Source organism: Fulmarus glacialis, unplaced genomic scaffold (assembly GCF_000690835.1).
Source record: "Fulmarus glacialis isolate BGI_N327 unplaced genomic scaffold, ASM69083v1 scaffold18341, whole genome shotgun sequence".
NCBI classification, from domain to species: Eukaryota; Metazoa; Chordata; class Aves; order Procellariiformes; family Procellariidae; genus Fulmarus; species Fulmarus glacialis.
The window spans coordinates 15,649-34,110 of record NW_009193676.1 but is presented as its reverse complement, the minus strand read 5'-3'; the positions used below and the strand labels follow the sequence as shown (position 1 = coordinate 34,110).

The following is an 18,462-nucleotide window of genomic DNA, read 5'->3' as shown; positions in this document are numbered from 1 at the left end:
GAGGAGAGGATTTGTTTTACTCTGATTTTGAGTATACTATTAAAAAAATCAAATAGCTGTTTAAAAACATTTAGTTAGTGTGTGTATTATATATGCTAAAACACTACAGAGCTCCCTCCGTTAAATATTAAGGTATAGAACACCCAAAATGTCAGATCTCTATGTTCCCTTTTTTGAAAAAAAAAGTGCAGACATGCTATCGTGGTTTTCAGAGGGTTGGTTTAGAAATATATATATTATATATATAGATAGATAACAAAATATGAACAGAAACTGGCTTTCAAGGATTGTGAGCACTTTCTCTTTAAAAAACGCTTGATTGGAAGATAAAAACTGCTCGCTCAGTGCTAAGAGGGCTAACAAGCTGACATGATTATAGGAGGGTTTGTTTTTGACCTTCAAATGCCACATGCATGTATCAGGTAAGAGGCAATCTTGATAAAACACGGTGAATTAATTATTATCCTTGTATAGCGGGTAAGTCTTTCTCCCATAGTTATCTACAGTGCAGTGGCCAGCAGGAAGTACCACCAATAAGACAGTGTGGTTTGCTAAGCAGTGATGAAAACAGGAAACTACTGTAGTTATAATTGTTTAATACACCCTGCCACATGTCCAGATCTAAAAGATTTTAATACCGTATGCAAATGTGCCATAGATATAGCTGCTAGCAAGTTGGTTACCTAATTGGGTATTCTTTTTTTTTTTTTTTTTTTTTTCTTTTTCTGGAAATCTTTAAGTGGTCTTAGAAGTATTAATGGCCACAGTCAGCTGTTACTTCATGAGAACAGCTGAATTTCCAGGTTTTTAGCCTGACTCTTAGAGCCTTTAACTATAATAGATCCCTAAACTGGAAGTCTTATGGATGCAGTAGATCTGCAGTGCTTCCTCCTTAGTCAGTCTGTCTTTGCAGTCGATTGTGTTAACATTATTTTATCAATCGCTCTTCAGCAGTGTCAATAGACCTTGTAATCCATGATGCTAATTGTAGTCACAGGCAGTGTGTTTTCTGCAGTCTTGTAAGTCCAAATACTCTTGCTATATACAGTTTACATGTTAACTCCCTTTTTTTGTGATGCATGTACATAGTCACTTGAAGAGGCCTGTAGATGAAGTTGGCTTGACAAATGCAATTTCATGAAGCTAGTGCAGAAGCAAAGGAACAGCAAGAAGTGGCGATGCTGACAAATTCCCAGTACAGCACAAAGACGACGATTCGGTGGATATATCATCCTGAATGAAGGATGCTATCTTTGGTCACAAATTAGCTTACAGGGTAAAAAATAACAAGAACCCAAAATCAAATACGGGGGGGAAGAAATGAATTCACTGCATCTGCACAAGTAGAAATGGCAGTGTCTTCCAGTGATTATGTAGGTAGTAATGTCTACATCTAGAGAAGATGAACGCTGCATACGGGATGGATGGTTATGTGGTGTTGTTGAGGGGTGGCAGCTTCTCACTTCGCCTCCTGTTTCCAGTCCTCTTTGCAGAAGTGTCTAAGAAGCTGCTGGAGGTCATGTTGGAGGTCATCCTGTGGTAATGCTTCTGGTGTGTCTTCCAGCTCTTCTATGTGAACGTGTTTTCCATAACGATCCTTCATCACAGTCCTCTTCTGTGTGCTGGCTTTACTCAGTGTTGTCCTAAACCAAAATAAATGAGAAAACTGTCTTAAAAAGCCCACAGTTCCTGAAGGTTTTAAAAAATGCTCCTTTTCAGCTGCAGTTTTAAGCCTTTTTCATTTAAAATGCCAGCTACTGAGGTCAGATATTAGTTTTGCATTCTGAACACAACACACACCACTGCTTTAACTGGCTTTCATAATGTAAACTAATAGCAATTCATCTCTATACCCTGATTAAGCATACAGTTTCAGATGCCCAGCAAAAACATGCTGTAACACACAGACATGCAACATACGTTGAAATTCACACAAGACCTTCCTATTTGTTATATTTAACAGAGTTGTCCTGTACAATAGTAATTTAAGCTGATTAATTTCTTGAACACTTACTTCCAAACAAGCCTAACTTCTGACAGTCAGTAAAACTACATTTGTGGTAATCTAGTGTCCTAGACTATTCTGTTAATTACTCTCTTATCTCATTGGAACCTTGCTATAGTAGTCAGAACCTTAAACCTCAACAAGTCCCTTCCAGATCTAGGCAAATAAATGTAGTTGTCATAGGACAGCTGGGTGTCTCTTGCTTAGCCTTACCCAGAAGCCCAATTTTTGGTCAGTGTCCTTGAGAGAGGACCATGGAAGCCAAGTACACTTGGAAATTCCTGCGTGCTCCGCCAGGAATAGCTTGATTTTTATCAGACAGCTGACACTTAATTTGACCTGAATGACCAAAAGGTCCCTCCATTAGATGGAGCACTTTGACAAGAATGCTCACCCTTCGTCCAAAAGCAGATGCAGCAGATCTTCTGGCTCTGTGTGTCCTTGTGACACCATCCCGCTAACTCTGAAACTGGTATGTGTTTTACAGCTTGTTAAAATTACAGACACAATTTGGTCAGGATGTTCTTTCAGATGCTAACATTGGCTTTACCATCCCAAAGCTCACTATCAATACAAATGGTCTGAAAGAAAAGGCATGTAAAAGATACCTAGCTTGTGGCAGCCTTGGCTCAAGTTGTGTGTGGTAGGAATGAATACACTTCTTGTATTACAGTAGCTTTTTCCCCCCCAAATATTCTCCTATCTGCCCTGCCTCATTCTTCATAAGGCTCAACTCTCAGATGCATATATCTATATAGATCTATCTCCGTGTATCCTCTCATCTGTTTTGATAATGATCACAGAGTCAACTGGTATGAGAAAAAAGATTTTGAAGTAACCTAGATTAATGTTGTTAATTGTAAATCACGCTGCTATTCTGGTATCACCTCCTATAAAACCAGCTCAGCAGTGATACCCCTTTGATCTTGGTCTAGCAGTTAACTTTCTTCATAGCAGCCCGTGTGGTGCACTGTTTTCCATTTGGGTCTAAAACAGTGTTGATAACAGACCGATGCTTTGGTTACTGCTGAACAGTGCTTACACAGCATCGATACTTTCTCTTTTTTTCCCCACTGGCCCCCTCAGTGAGTAGGCTGGGGGTGGGCAAGACATTGGGAGGGCACACAGCCAGGACAGCTGACCCAAACTGGCCAAAGGGATATTCCATACTATATAGAATCATGCTCAGCAATAAAAACAGGGGGTAGAGAAAGAAACTGGGGGGCCGGGGGGTTATATCTTCCAAGGCGACCATTGCTCAGCGACTGGCTGGGTATCTGCTTGCGGGAGGTGGTGAGTGATGGCCTTTGCATCACTTGTTTGGTTGTTCTTCCCTCTTTCCTTCGCTTACTAAACTGTCTTCATTCAACCCATGAGTTTTCTCACTTTTGCTGTTCCTACTCTCTCCCCCGTTCCACGGTAGGGCAGGAGGGTTAGGGAGCGGCTGCGTGGTGCTTGGCTGCTGGCCAGGGCGAACCCCCCGTACCCCTATTCACCAAGTTTTTCAAGTGAATGTAGATCTTTCCAGTGCATATATCCCTTCCTGTAACATGATGTTAGTAGTAATCTTCAGTACTTTTGCAAATAAAGCTTTAGATGCTGCCAGTGGTTTCACTTCAGACACTCACTTAAATCCACTCATTTATTATGAGTTTGTTAATCCTTTTCCAGTAACAGTTCATTGACATGCCAAGCCAAACCTTTTAATAATTGATCCATCCTCTTTCATGATTTCTTTCTCTACTAAAGTGGGGAGTTGGACTTTCATTTGGTTACCTGTATAGCTCAAAGCCTTGAATTAAAACATAAACTTCAAATTAAAACAAAAAACAAAAACCTAGGACAAAAGAGAATTGCTCTTCATACCTTAGTGCTTTATATTAATGAAGTTGAATGCTGAGAAAATGGTGAATAGACAGATAAGAGAAGCATCTGCCTGCCATTTGCATCCTTTCAAATACTCCTCAAATATACAGTTCCGTTAGTTTCTTGTACAGGATAGTTTCATTGTACTAATAATTGTACCGAAGCATGTCTTGGTACTTTCTTTTCAACTTTGAAGTAGCCCAACTCAAGGCCTTGCAGTACCACACTTCCAGAACTCATCCCTTGTATCTATTTATGACAGCTGGTACAACAACCTTTTTCCTGTCACAGAAAATACGCTTTCTTTTAGCTGTTCCCACTGTCACCTTAAGCTGCCTATTCTCAGCGCTAGCAGTACAGAGATGGGTGTACACAGAAATGATGGGTGATGTTCCTGAGCCTCGACTGCACTGAAATGGGAGAAGCAGGGAATGGAGCCTGGCAAGCTTTTCCACAGAATATCTGCTGTTACTAATACTTCACAGAAAACAGAAGAATAGAAATAAAGGCAGCATTTTTATTTTCCTTTTGGCTGGATGGGGGTTTGTCTGTGGTACCTTCCGCAGGCTTCTTGATTTACTAAAGTAGAAGCTGCAAGCTAGGAAGTAAGTGTTACTTGCCAAGCCATTTCTTTGAACCTCTATTTGACAGTTTTTGCTGCTTGTTTTGTTATTGTCAGGAGAGAGGGATCTGGCCGCTGGGCCCATATTTGTAACAGGAAATTTGGCATCTCAATCCAATAGTTTACCGCTTGCTGTCTTCTCTTCCTGCAAGCTGTAATACCATTGTACGGCAGAAAATATCCAGACCATGACATTGTTGCATCTACGTTTTTGTATGATATATTGTCAAATTAAAAAACAAACTAAACACTTATGTTGCACCTAATGACACAAAACTTTTATCCACGTGAATCTTTAAGACGTGTGGATTAAGTGAAGTGCTATCAGTTCCTTATAGAAAAAGCTATATATTAATTCAATATAACTTTTCTATTACTGAATTGTCTAAACTGATCAGAAAAAGCATAAAAACAGGAAAGGTGCTAATTAGCTTGGTAGCTATTTCTTCCTTCCAAGGACAAATACATCAACTTACTCAGAAAGTAGACTTAACTGTATCAATTTCTAAAATTAGCTGCATGCGTGGTAACATATGAATGAACTTTTTCTTTAACAGTCACCACACCCATGATTTCTAACGACTTTACTTAAAACCTCCATGGGTGTTTTTTTAGAATCTTAAAATGTTTCATAGCTATTTCTGTAATGTCAGGTTCCCCCCCCTCCCCCCCCACTTTACATACTAATCCTTTTATAACATGGCTGAGTATAACAACAGAGCTTTATACTCAGTAGTTGAGTATGATGCTCCACCAACAAAACTCTCAATAGAGTAGAATTTGTCCCCAGTTGTGATACTTGTTTTAATATTTATATTTAAAAGGCATTTTTACCTCTTCAAAGTCCTCTTTGGCTGACGGAAGATCAGTAGCTAAGCTAGCATCCCCCAGGTGTTTCTCCATTCTCTCTCCTTGCACTACAGTGGTCTTTATGACCTTGCTGACCTTCCGGCCTTCCACTGGTTCAGATTGGAATTTGGAGGCACTAGGCAAAACAGCAGGTTCAGACAGGGTCACCTGTAAGGTTAGAAAGCAGAAGTATACTGGATATGAATTACATAATGGATACTAACAAAGCTTTCAGTTACTCTGTCATTCTTTCTTAATCATTGCCTTAGAGAACAAGAATATAAGAAGTGTCTCACTTTCTATGTGTACGCATCAAAATAGCAAGTGTACATTTTGTTACCTGCTTTACAGCTCTGGAACGAGACATTGTAAGATACATGCCAGTTCAGACAGCGGGAACAGCCCTGGATAACTTATTCTGCTGAGAAGCTTTATGCTGGCAGGGTGAAAACTGCTTCTGGAACCTGAACTAGCCTGCGGGTAGCAGGGATATCGTTAACCTGCACCACACCACAGGCTGCCATACTGGCTGACCTGTCAAGGCCACTGGAGTTACACCAAGTAACAAGTGGACCTCTTGCTGTGAATTCTTGCTGTATTCACACAGGTAGTACGAATTAGTGGTATCAGTCCATATCTTAATTTTAAGTCATTCTTCTGAGAGATGAGTCACACTTGTAAAACCAAGGAGCTCTTACAGGAGCAACGGACCAGAATGTTAGAATACCATGTGAAAGTGACAAACTCGATTTTATTTGGCAAAATACAAATTTAATGTATAGGGGTTCCATATGATAAAGAGTATCTCTGGTATGGTCAGCTAACTAAAAAAGAACTACTTTGTTTTCTTGTTACCTTACTCTGAGAGAATTAATTCTGATGATTAACTCTGGCAAGAGAAAATGGCAATTATGTTCTTAGCATTTCTAATGATCGCTTGTTAAATGTTGTTTTCAACTGCAGTACTGCTGAAAGCAAATCCTATTACTAACTTCTGGCCCTCTGTCACAACCTTAATTTTGCTGATACAAATGTCTGTAGGGCTACATGGTGAACTAAGGCAGGAAAAGATAAACTGAAAAGCACTTACCTTTTCAGGTTGTTTTTTCTTTTTAATTACCTGGCTCTACAAACAGCTTGCATGAAAGTAATACTTTTTTTTTAGCCTCTTCAACGCAAAGAACACACCGGTAAGTTAAACCTAATATAACTGTATAGTTTTAGAAGGGCTTAGTTGTAGAAACCTAGAGAACATCAGACCATTTCATTACAACATTCACTCATTTTCTTATTAGAGTAAGAGGTATAATAACAAATACAGATTTGCCATTTATCTATACGTCATCTTAGTACAAAGCTGCTTTCTTTATGAATTTGGTACTTCTCTTGAATCACAGAATCTGTATTCTGACTTATTTTCAGCGAAAACTGCCCTCTTTAGACCATTTCATTACAACATTCACTCATTTTCTTATTAGAGTAAGAGGTAAAATAACAAATACAGATTTGCCATTTATCTATACGTCATCTTAGTACAAAGCTGCTTTCTTTATGAATTTGGTACTTCTCTTGAATCACAGAATCTGTATTTCTGACTTATTTTCAGCCCTCTTTCTCTGCCCACCTTCCCACCCCCTGCCTTTTCCCTGTCTTTACTCTGAGGCCTTTCCATCTGCAAGAAAACTTTTTAAAGTATCATTCAAAACTGAATGTTGTTGGCATGAGTAAGATGTAGTTACTAAGTACACTGTTGGTGTACTGCTGCTTTGTACCATCGCAAGGAAAGCAGAAGATCTGACCTCTGACTGTTCACTGTCGCTCTTCAGCACAACCCGTTTTACAACTTTGGAATAGCCATCTCCTTCTTCGACAGTGACAGGTTTTTGTGGTGTTCCTTGCATTAGGACTTCCTCTTTTTCTGTGCCATCTGGAGAAACGTATCGCCGGATGATCTTTCTAGTGACCTGAAGGAATGAAATAGAGCTTTGTCCCAAAAGAATTAGCAATAACATATTTCTTCTTATTCTCTATATAGTATTTTCTACTCAAAGGGCATTTTTTCCTACACAGAAAAACCTACATAGATGGTTCAGTGTTTTAGTCTTTAACACGTATACTCTCAAGTACCTGTAGTAAAGCTGCAAATTGATGCATTTTCCTTACTTAGGTTACCACACAGCAAAGCTTCTACAAACTTACTTCACAAGTGGGCACAATATAGATATTGGAATGACTCTCTAAAGCAGTAGTTATTATTAGGAAAAGTAGTATAGTATTTTAGAGAGAAACCATACTTTACAACCACAGAACTGCTAGAAAACATTTTCAGACCGGCATTTTCAAAGAGGCTTCTGAAAGTAAGAGGTTAGCAGCTTGGCTATCAAACGCTTAGAACTAGATTCACAGAGGGACTTGGACATCACATTGTAGCACCGATGGTACTAACCACTGCTGAACAGTGAGCTAGAATTAACCTATTTAAGACACTAATCTGGTGCTTAAGCTTTCTAGGCATTGGCAAGCCAAACAAAGAGGAGCAGCAGAGAATTACACGGTTCAAGAAGAGATAAATTTCTCAGGAGGATGGGTATGCACCCCTCTCTGGATGACCTGGAGCTCTACATTTTCATACGCCTTCCCAGCCCCTTTTGACAAGGTAACATTAAGCAGCTACCTCCCGCTTCGTCGAAAAGCTTATTTGCTGCGATGGTCAATCAGACTGGGTCACCTATATTTAAGAGTCACAGAGGCGGGGGTAGTGCCCTCCCAGGCATGGACCTACCCAGAAGAACACGGTCATGCTCACTCTTGCACAACGTGCCCAGGAATATTTGGCTGAGGTTGCTTATTTTAATATGAATTCAAACAGCTTCCAGAGACATGCTATCCAGCTGAGGGTCTATGATGTTTTCTTGGGAGACAGAAGATGGAGTTTGCCACCGGCAGAATTCATCCAAGCCCTAGACCAATTCTCTAAGCACCGAGTTGTCAGATAAAGCAAGGAGCACAGAAGTTCCTCTTCCACTTCCATGCTGTGCAGAATTCACTTTTATAAGCATGGTCTGAAAATACTTATTTTATGAGGCCATTACACAAATAAGTACTTTCTATATTCTTTGTGCCATAAAAACTGAACTGTATGTACAGATACAGAAATTTAGGAACCGGGTCAGGCACAGCTGAGTTGAGATTTTTAAGATCTACATTCTGGATTTAGATGACTCTTGCAGACCCAGCCCTCCATTAGTTTCATTAATATGAGCAAACATGATCTTAGATAAAATTGTGGTGGTGTGTTTTTTTGGGTTTTTTTTGAAAAAAACTTTTTCTCAGAAATATGGATCTATGCAGAGTTTTCATTGGCTTTAAGTAGGAAAATTAACAAAATATGTCATGTTAAGTTATAAAATGTAACACAGAATGATCTTGCAAATCAAAATAATTCTTCAAACTTTGGAACCTCTCACGAACAGAAATTCTGGTTCCTTCCACGCTCTACTCTTAAAAATCATGCCCCTTCACAAAGGAAAATTTGGCATGCATGTGGATGTATTTATCTGTCCTCTTACAGGACAGTAAGAAGGTAGCAAGATAACAATACCTTCTTTACCACTGTGTGGCCATGTTCATCTGTATATTGCTCTTCTGTGACCGTTTCTGGTAGCATTTCAGGCATACTATCAGCCTGTATGACAAAGAACAAAGTTTTATGAAGCAAGGCCTTCATGTAGGTAACTTTAAATAAGCAACTCTAAAATTGGTTAGTCGGTTAAAGAATGAAAAAGAATGGAGAAATGTTAGAAAAAAAATTGTTCTGCATATAAATACTTAGAAAGGCATGCAAAGAAAAGTTATGCCACAATGGACAGGCAAATAGATGTTAGTTGACCGTGTTGTGTACGGGGCTGAGAAGTCTTCGTCCTCCTCCTACTGAGGCATCTAACGGAATTTAGAGTTGGGTTAGCAGTATTGCTATAATCCTCCCTTCAAGAAAAGATATTGGAATGGCGTACCGAATGCCCATGCTTTATTTAGGAGCATTCCAGCTTCAGGTGCAATACCAGCCAAGTGGTTGTCTCAGCAGCATGCCTAAAGGTGTACCAGGGCCTAGTCACCACAGGCTCGTGCAATCGTTCAACACTCAGTACCTGAATAATCACCCGGCGACGAACGACCCTGGTAGTGACCATCTCGTCCTCGTCTGAGCTGGTCTCCAGCCCACCTAACAGCTCTGCTAACTCCTAGTGGAAGCATGGAAGCAGTGCTCTGTTGTATGTAGTACTAGCAGTACTTACAGGTTCTGTAAGTTTTTATCTAAAACCATCTTCACTTGTGAAAAATTTTGCTTTTAGGATTTTGGCCTCTTACCTGACTTTAATCTGTGAAACACCGATGCGGGGTGGGAGGCTTTGGCCACTTGACTATACATTAGCTGTTCATTAGCATATTGAAAAAAGAGGGATCAATCTTTGCGGTACTAATTCTATAGGATGGTCTTAGCGCTCTTAAGGTTGCCAGGGACAAGCCTGAAATTTGTGGCATGACGTCACTGCAGGTGGACTAGAAGGTATTAATAACACCAACTCTGGAATTCATACATATTGCATATGGTTTCTGTATTGATTACACAGAAAATTATATGAAAGCCTTTTAATCCTCCATACTGGGAAGTACATAGTGCAGCATATAGACAGTAGGACTAAACAGTTTTAGCTAGAGGATAATGTATTAATAGTCTTGGCACTGGAAAGATCAAGAAAAATTAGTAACAGGTGTTGAAGTTGTCCTCTCTCCTGCATAGGGAAGAATTAAAAATTTAAATGAAGAGGTCAGAAGGCAAAGAAAAGCTGAAAAGAACTATTTGGGAAATATCAACAGTACAAAAGCATAAAGGGGAAAATAAACAAGGGGGGGGTGTTTCTTTTTGGTGGTGCTGGTAGTTGTTGTTTTACTTCAATAAAAGAACTGAAGGGGAAAAAGGAAGGCAAAGAAAAGCTGAAAAGAACTATTTGGGAAATATCAACAGTACAAAAGCATAAAGGGGAAAAGAAACAAGGGGGGGGTTGTTTCTTTTTGGTGGTGCTGGTTGTTGTTGTTTTAACTTCAATAAAAGAACTGGAGGGAAAAAGAAGTACATTATCTTTGAGGGCCGCCTTTCCTATAGCAGCCATTGTATTGAGTCCTATTGTAGCTAATCTTTCAACAGCAGAGTTATCCTACACATTTTACATTCAATCTTTTTCTGAGAACCCAGAGGCAGAGCTCTGAAACTTCTCATTCTAGGGATGGTACATTTGGCAACATAAACAGCAGAGAAAGAAGAGCCTGTTTCTAGGTGAATGTCAAAACAGGAAACAATTTCTGCTTAAGTAGAACTGTGCTTTCTCTGCTCTAACTTAACTGATAAAACTAATTTCCTGCCCAATTATGCCTTCTCCTTTTCTTCCCCTTAGAACAGGCAAAAAAAGCTGTTTATTCTTAAACCTTTATCTGCCGAGTAATTTAAATTCCCCACTAAAAGCCATATAGTTGTTTTCTTTCATTGCCTCTTGACATCTTCCCCTCTCCAAACATTGCCATAAGGTTTCTTTGTCTTACACAACCGATGACCTACCTCACACAGTTTTTGTTCTTCTGTTCCATCTCCTGTCTCCATTTCTCTTTACTGCCTGCGTACTACATAAATACCATTCTCAAGTTCTTTTCTCCCAGTACATCCTTAGAATTCTGCAATGTACATCCTGCTGCCTCTTTTCCATCTCACTAACTTACAGTATTTTTCATGTCATTCTTCATGCTGCTCTGGGCTAGTCTTGCCTTTCTTCATAAGCCTTTAACGTTATTGCTTTGTCTTTCATTACATCTGTTTTTCAGCTTTCACTTGTACATGGTTTGTTTCTGCACCTGTTATTTAACTAAATCTCTCTCACGTGCATGGACATAACTATCACAGACCAAAGGACAAATAAGGGTAGCAGAACCAGAATTACAGTCTAGACTTTAGGATCTGGGTTTGGCTTCAGCTTTGAAAACCTCTATACAAAGGACTATAGCTAGCCCTTATAACCACAGAGGAAAGGAGAAAAGACTCAGTTGCAGATGGGGATTAATTAGGCCAACTCAAAGTATTCTCATCTTAAGGAATGAGCGCGACGTAAAACTTACTCTTTTGTGTCCATTACTTTGAGGCAAAGTTGTTATTTACCTTTTCTAAAGATTCCTCTTCACAGCCTCTTCCAAACTTTTCTGTCTGCTCATCAGTTGACTCTACTATCACTAGACTAGTTCTCCTTGGAGAGAGGTCATCCTGGTGGAGTTGGGGATCCTCGGGCTCTTGGATGATGGGAGAGTCACCTCTCTGAGAAGATGGTGGGGGCTGTGGGGATGGTTTTTCTCTCTCTTCCTTTGCCGCACCGAAGTGTGCAGATTTTTCGCTTGCTGCTTTTCCAGTTACTGGTGCTGTAAACTGCTCTGTTCCTGGAGTTGTGACACTGTGAATTACAGGTTCAAGGGAAGTTACTGCCATGCAGTGCTTTCCAATTTCCATAAATGGAACATTATGCACTGATTAAATATTGTTATGTCATCTGTCATCTAGCAATGTCTAGAAATAACTGATACTCCTTGACAATAACTAGGAATCCCTCTCATCTTCCCAACCCAAGAAAATCTCCAAACAGATGTCCAAACATTGCACCCAATTCTGCAAAACTTGGCCTTTGTAAAGGATTTATGGGAGCTTTGCTGTCACTTGTGCCCTCGCAAATCTATGTATTACCTATTATTTCTTTTGGGAAAGGGACTGGATCACTAGAGATGGATGTGAAGCAACTACTACATTAATTACAAGCTGTACAGCTGCAGGTGAGGAGAGACCAACTTATATGTAGAATTCTGGAGCCTTACCAAACACAAATTCAGTAGAGACATTTAGTAGAGAATCTTATTTTGTTTGTAATGTTATTTTCACTGTTGAACATTGCTATAATTTAATTGCTGCTGCAAGTTATTTAAACATATTATTACATACGTTACTATGTAACACATATAAAGGTAATACATATATTAAAGCATATATACATGCAATATTTTTCTGTTGCATACGGCTGAATATCAGTGCAACTTCAGTCCTCTACCTTAGACGCTGTTTTCTGTCTCCCACACTCCCTCCTGGGTGTAAAGCATATCTTGAGGAAAAGAATCCCCAAAAGACCATTTGCTGGACTCAACTGCACTTTGACTGTTTGGAGCTGCATCTCCACATCACAGCTAATCACTCCCAGGAAAATCACTACTTTGGAAGGGGATCCTAGACGTTTTGCTAGCCTAGGAATACCTGAATCAACCCTGCATAGAGTTCTCAGCATGGGCAATGATTAGGGATGGTGGGAAGAAAGAAACATGATCCTTTTCAAGTTCCTTTCCAAATGAAACCAACCCCACTGACAGCCCCAAATCAGAATTCAAGGCTTTGCTGTGCAGGTCTTCTAAATGTATACTTTATCATGTGTTGTTCCCTTAAGTACTTTTGTCTTGTCTGTATAAAACCCTGTTTCTGTTCCTTTGGCCATCCGAAATTTACTTTTAAAAATCTAGTTCCTAATACGTGGTCATGAGTTTTGCAAGTAACAAATAAGTTGGAAGATTTTTTGCCTCAATTGAAAAAGCCATCCTGAAGTTGAAGAAAGGCCCCTCTAGTGTTAATTCCACTAAGTTTAACATTACTTGCCATCTAACATATGAAAAATACACACAGTTTGCAAAAAAACCCCACCTCTACATTATCCCTCTTTTCTTTCATATGTACTAGACTAGATTATCGCTTTGTGTGTTCACAGTGACAAACTGACTTTCTCTCCTAATCCTTAAGGCTTCCTCCACATGGATTAAAAAGTCAAACCTGCAGTAGGAACTAATAAACTGGTGTGCACAATTGGAGGAAAGTTCTAATGTGTTCATACATTTCAAAGAGAACTGTAAAATCCTCTTATCACACAAAGAAGAGATAATCCGTTCCACATAGGTTTCACTGTGGTCTTTTGACACTTACAAATATTCATGTTGCGAAGCCGATGGTTTTTCTGGCACATCTTGGGGTTTCCCTGAGAATTCAGCTTCTACTTGTTCCTTATGTGCTTGTCTCAGGAGCTCAGCCATTGATACTTCTGCCTCACTCCTGGGAGTACTGTCCTGAAAAGGAGAATAACTGACAGACACGTCTTCCTCAGAGACAATAGGAGGGTGTTCAATTGGCTCACTGTCTTTAGATATTCTATGTTGTTCTTCTTGCTTATGTCTTGAACTGTACAGTTCTTCTTGCAGCGCAGAAAACCCTTTAAAAAACAGAGAGATGGGAATGTCATTACAAGTCTTACTAGAATGCAGGAAGTCCTTTTCATTCTCCATGTGCATTTAAAATCCCTGGGTGGAACATACTACCTGAAATTTTAGACATCTTGAGTGGGAGAGGACATAACCTCTCTAAGTAGCTGAAGGAACACTGGATTACCACTACTATTGCCAAATAATGAATCTTGACAGAAACAGGCAAAATAAAATTTACCCAGAAATTTACCTAGAGTAATTAATCTTGAAACCCTCAAAGTATGAAAGAAGATTCACAACAGGTTTTTTCCAGCAGATTAGGATAGGTTTTAGTGAATTTCCCCCCCCCCTTCATTATTTATCTGCTTATGGAAAAAATAACTACACAAGTATGGACAAAGAAATTCGTACATGACTAGGTGCAAGAACTAGCTAATTTATGTGCTTCATATATAAACACATCCACCCACCCCCACCCCCTAATCTCAAAGCAAGGGCTCTCATTCTGCAAAAACCATAAAGTAACACATGTCTTTCTGTTCCACAGGCTACAAGTCACAAGCTTGGGCTTTTGTTTTTCCTTACTAGCCACATTCACTAGGAACCTATTGAACTCTGAAGAATAGCTTGGGGGAAAACATAACTGCTTGTACTGAATTTGAGCTGGACATGGAGGTTGACGTTCTAAAACTAATCGGTTGTGATATTAGAATGCTAATTATAGCAAACAACCTTCTATTCCTACATTGTCTTAAAGATGGGACGTTTGCAGCTGTCTAATACTTTACCCAGCTACTAGTTCAATACTAAGTTAAGGATGTAAAAGTATCACTTCCAGAAAAGAGGATTTTATTTCACATAATTTGGAGGTGTTTCTTTAGTTTACAACCATTGATCTAATCTACTGAACTTTTAAACTTCAGAAATCCAACAGCATCATAGCAGAATTACAATATCCTCGATACTTGAATCCAAAGGTTTTTCCAAAGCATGGAGTAGTTTTCCTTTTACAAATCTTGGTCAAATCCTAATGCAACCTTCTTAACTGTTATGAAAGTACTTGTATAAGCAAAAAAACCCCAACAAACCTGGCATAAGTACTTGCAGTAGTTTCTGACAACATTCCTTTATTTGCTTTATAAGAATAAGCTAATGCAGAGATCTTATATCTGTTGAAATAGTGACCTGTTGGTGTCATGCTTGCATTCATCCATATTACCTGTGCTTTCAAAACGAGATTCTAGTGCTCAGTCATAAGAGTTAACAGATTATCCTAGTCATTATTTCAGAACAGAAGCTAGTGCTTAGATGAGGTAACCTCAGCAGTCTGCATCAGGAGATGTTTACCTTCACTATGGTCCAATCCTATTGTTTGTTCAATTTCTGCGTACGTGCGAGTGCCGTGGACCTGCATGGAGTCTATGCCGCTGGTCTCCATTAGGTGAACAATATCCATTCGGTTGATTTTTGTAAGACATTGGGTAAGATTTGTATCTGTGGCATTAGAATGACACCATGTAGCTGAGTTAAGTATTTTTTTCCCTTCTGTTTTCCATATGAAGGACATATATAGGATACTGAGCAATATAATATCATACATAAAATACAGATGCATTTAGAAACATTGCTATGTAATTAACTGAAAGGCTGCCTATAAAAATTACGACTTTTTTTTTTTGTTGTTTAACAAATCTTTTTCATTTCCCCAAACATTTTTCAGTTTAGGAAAAAGATGCCTCAGTGTTTTTCCACTCTTTCTTTGCTGTAAGATGTTCTGCCTTGCCGTCAAATGAACAAGATTAAACTATTTTCTCTGAGAATCCTATGATATGCCATGTTATAAAGACAAGCTTAAAAAAAATTAAGTACAATCTATGGTCATTCTTTCTACAGCCTAAATTTACTTTTTGTGATTATAACACACATCTGTCACCTCAACTAGCAAATTGGAGACAGTTCTATGTACTATAACTGGAAACGAACCTGTCGCATGTTTCCCATCCCTTTCAAGCCAGTATTTGAGGAGTGCGTGGCTCTGGTCTTGAAGTGAATTAGGATTTTCAATTCGGATCTGGTGAATTTGCTCTTCTGTGAAATCCAGTTCTCTTGCTAGCTCTGAAAAAGAAATCAATCTCTGTAAAGATGTCTTTTTCTTTTTCCTCGCCTTGCATCTATTTTACAGCTGTCAGCAGCAAAGTGGATTACAAACTTTTCTGAAACCCAATTCTCTTTGCTTCTATGTACCTTATGTTATATTTAGAGACATTGTTAAACAGTAAGTTCATGACAAAGACAGAAATGCATTATGCCTAGAAGTGATGGGTCTGTGTGAGCTTTTATTTTTTGTGTCTACCATTCCTAGTTCTCAGAGGCATAACACTACTGACAAAATTTAGCAGTGACAAGCTATCAAATAGCGTGCAGCTGCAGAAATAGCATATGAGCAGCTAAAAATATTTCTAGCTACAGAGCACCATGCTCAGCAGATCCTATCCTCTGAAATGTTGAGTATTTCAGAAACTTTGATCAAAATCTAGTAAAAGAGTTGATTTTAAGTAATGGCATTTTGTAGGGCCAGATTAAAGCTACTACTCCCCTGGACTTGTTTCATTTAAAGAAAAGTAAGTATCTATGAATTACAGTTGAAAACAAAAAACTGAAAATGTGAAACTAAGAATAACTGATGTCTTTCTGATGTAGCACAGGCTCAGACTGCAGTCCAGAAAAGAGAAATGGTTTAATAGTCTGTAACATCTTTATTGTGTCCAGAACCAGGAGCAGCTTTCTGCCATCACCAAACTAAGATGCAACTGTTGAAACAGGTCATCAAATGAGTTCAAGCCATGGAGAATTTGTGAGATTTCTACTGTCATTCCTGGTCTCTAGATTTCTGCTTCTTTCACAAAGAAGGATTCATATTCTATTCCATTGTCATTATCGCTATAGTGGCATGGACTTGATTTTAGAGGGTGTCATGTTTTAACGGGGTGGAGGGAACCCTAACCCCAAACCCCAGATAACCTTATTCGCAGACCGGCTTGTAAACTGGTGCAACTGTAAACTTCAAAAAATACACAGCAACTACACATTAGATTCAAATCCTAGATAGTCAAATAAGTTTGAACAAAACCCAACCACTATTTTATCCCCCAAAGTAACATTTGACACAGCAATCTTTACTATAATCAATCTTTACCATAATATAAGACCAGAATATTTATGCAGGTGTATTACCCTGCCCTCTCTAAAATGCTATAAAACATTAATGTCTATTTTGATGAGCATCCATTTTTTTCTAGTTTTGTTTTCAGAACTGTCTATTCATTTATATAAAAGTTTCAGCAGATTCCTAATCTGTTACATTGCACAGGTCCAAGTCCTACTGATTTCAAGATAATCCATGTTGGCATGAGTGACATATGCTCCCAGTCTTCTCTATGGATTGAAATAGAGGACAGGAAAGGAAGAGGTGAGTAACATAAGCAAAAGTATCAGTGATATTTTGCATATACTCTGAAGATGCTTATAAAAACAGTATAGAGTACAATCTTCATTATCAAGAAGTTAACATTTTTTCTCTGGTATACAACTCTTCTTTAACTCCCAGAGCCTTGCTTATTTTCAGGAGCATGGTACTGCTCTAGGGATAGATACAAAAAAGTGTGGACCTGATTTAATTTTTTTTGCAGCAATTTTTTGTTGGATTACATAGTTTGACACAGCATTGAGATTTCTGCACAGCTCTTTTTCTTTGTAAATGCTTTTGAGCTGGTTTTCAGTGACAGACATCTGCATTTCATTCTGTGTTACTTTCACAGTCCCCAGTAACGTTAACTGTCTCAGATCTATTAAATCCACAATATTAAAGTGATTGTTACAAATATGTAACATCACCCTTTTTCCTCAGCACAGTTCTGTAGAAAAGAAGCTGGTGTCATTTATCCCTATAGTGGCCTTCTACTATAAACACAGATGATGTTTATTCATGTATTCGTTTATCTTGTAGCCAGAGTTGTTGCATTTTGCAAGAAAGAGTAGGGTAACATATGCCAGCTCTTTGTCACTCTCTCGTCCTAGGAGTTTTCCCTCTGGAGATGCCACAGCATCTGACTTCTTACCTAATAGGCTATAGGAATCTTAGTAACCAGAAGACAGCAAACTACTGAAATATTTCTACAAAACATCTTTAGATAATCAGGAAATCATCTGAAAGAAACATGAAAAAAGCGAGGAATGCTCCCCTCCTTTCTCTCTGGAGTAGATGACATGCATTTTACCTGTCCAGCTGAATCCAAGATGATCAGCAATGTGGGCCAGTCTTTCCTCTGTCCTTTCCTGATCATCCTGTTGATCTAAAGGTCAAAGAGAGCCACAAGTTGCCTTTTACAAGTTAAAAACCATTTTCATAGGTGATATAGCCCAAGAAGGGAAAGTGCTTTTTTTTCTAACTGCTGTAATCTAAATGTGGACAGGCTGTTACAAGTGGGTAACTAAAGAGAGGACTCTAAATCCCAGGTTAAAAAAAAAAAAAAAAAAGCTTGATTTTTCAAAAAGCACAGGACTATCTACATTTTCCATTTGAAAATGAGGCTTGCATGTGAAAATCTAAACAAGGACTGAAGCACCTACTGTGCCTATTTTGGCCAAGCGTTTTATTCTAAAACTTCATTCTAACATTAAATTGAAGACACTAACTAAGACAAGAGCCATAATTTTCCACGCCTCCTTAGTAAACGCCAAGGTTGAAAAATTCATCTGGACTGGTGCTTCTAACCATGTTCTTTCTGTTGTAGGG

General features: G+C 38.8%; 1 protein-coding gene across 1 annotated transcript in view; it reads right to left on the bottom strand.

Annotated features, from left to right (window-relative positions):
• Positions 1-715: 715 nt before the first annotated feature.
• The window catches only part of LOC104083885 (ankyrin-2-like), a gene marked incomplete at its 5' end in the record, with an annotated part of 31,640 nt that continues 13,893 nt past the window's right edge, over positions 716-18,462 (bottom strand). Inside the window, 11 exons of the mRNA XM_009587541.1 lie at positions 716-1,643; positions 3,706-3,797; positions 5,328-5,510; positions 7,142-7,306; positions 8,944-9,027; positions 9,491-9,583; positions 11,548-11,833; positions 13,393-13,675; positions 15,015-15,161; positions 15,651-15,782; positions 17,945-18,019. Coding sequence (XP_009585836.1) covers positions 1,460-1,643; positions 3,706-3,797; positions 5,328-5,510; positions 7,142-7,306; positions 8,944-9,027; positions 9,491-9,583; positions 11,548-11,833; positions 13,393-13,675; positions 15,015-15,161; positions 15,651-15,782; positions 17,945-18,019 — 1,724 coding nt within the window. The remainder of the gene's footprint in view (positions 1,644-3,705; positions 3,798-5,327; positions 5,511-7,141; positions 7,307-8,943; positions 9,028-9,490; positions 9,584-11,547; positions 11,834-13,392; positions 13,676-15,014; positions 15,162-15,650; positions 15,783-17,944; positions 18,020-18,462) is intronic.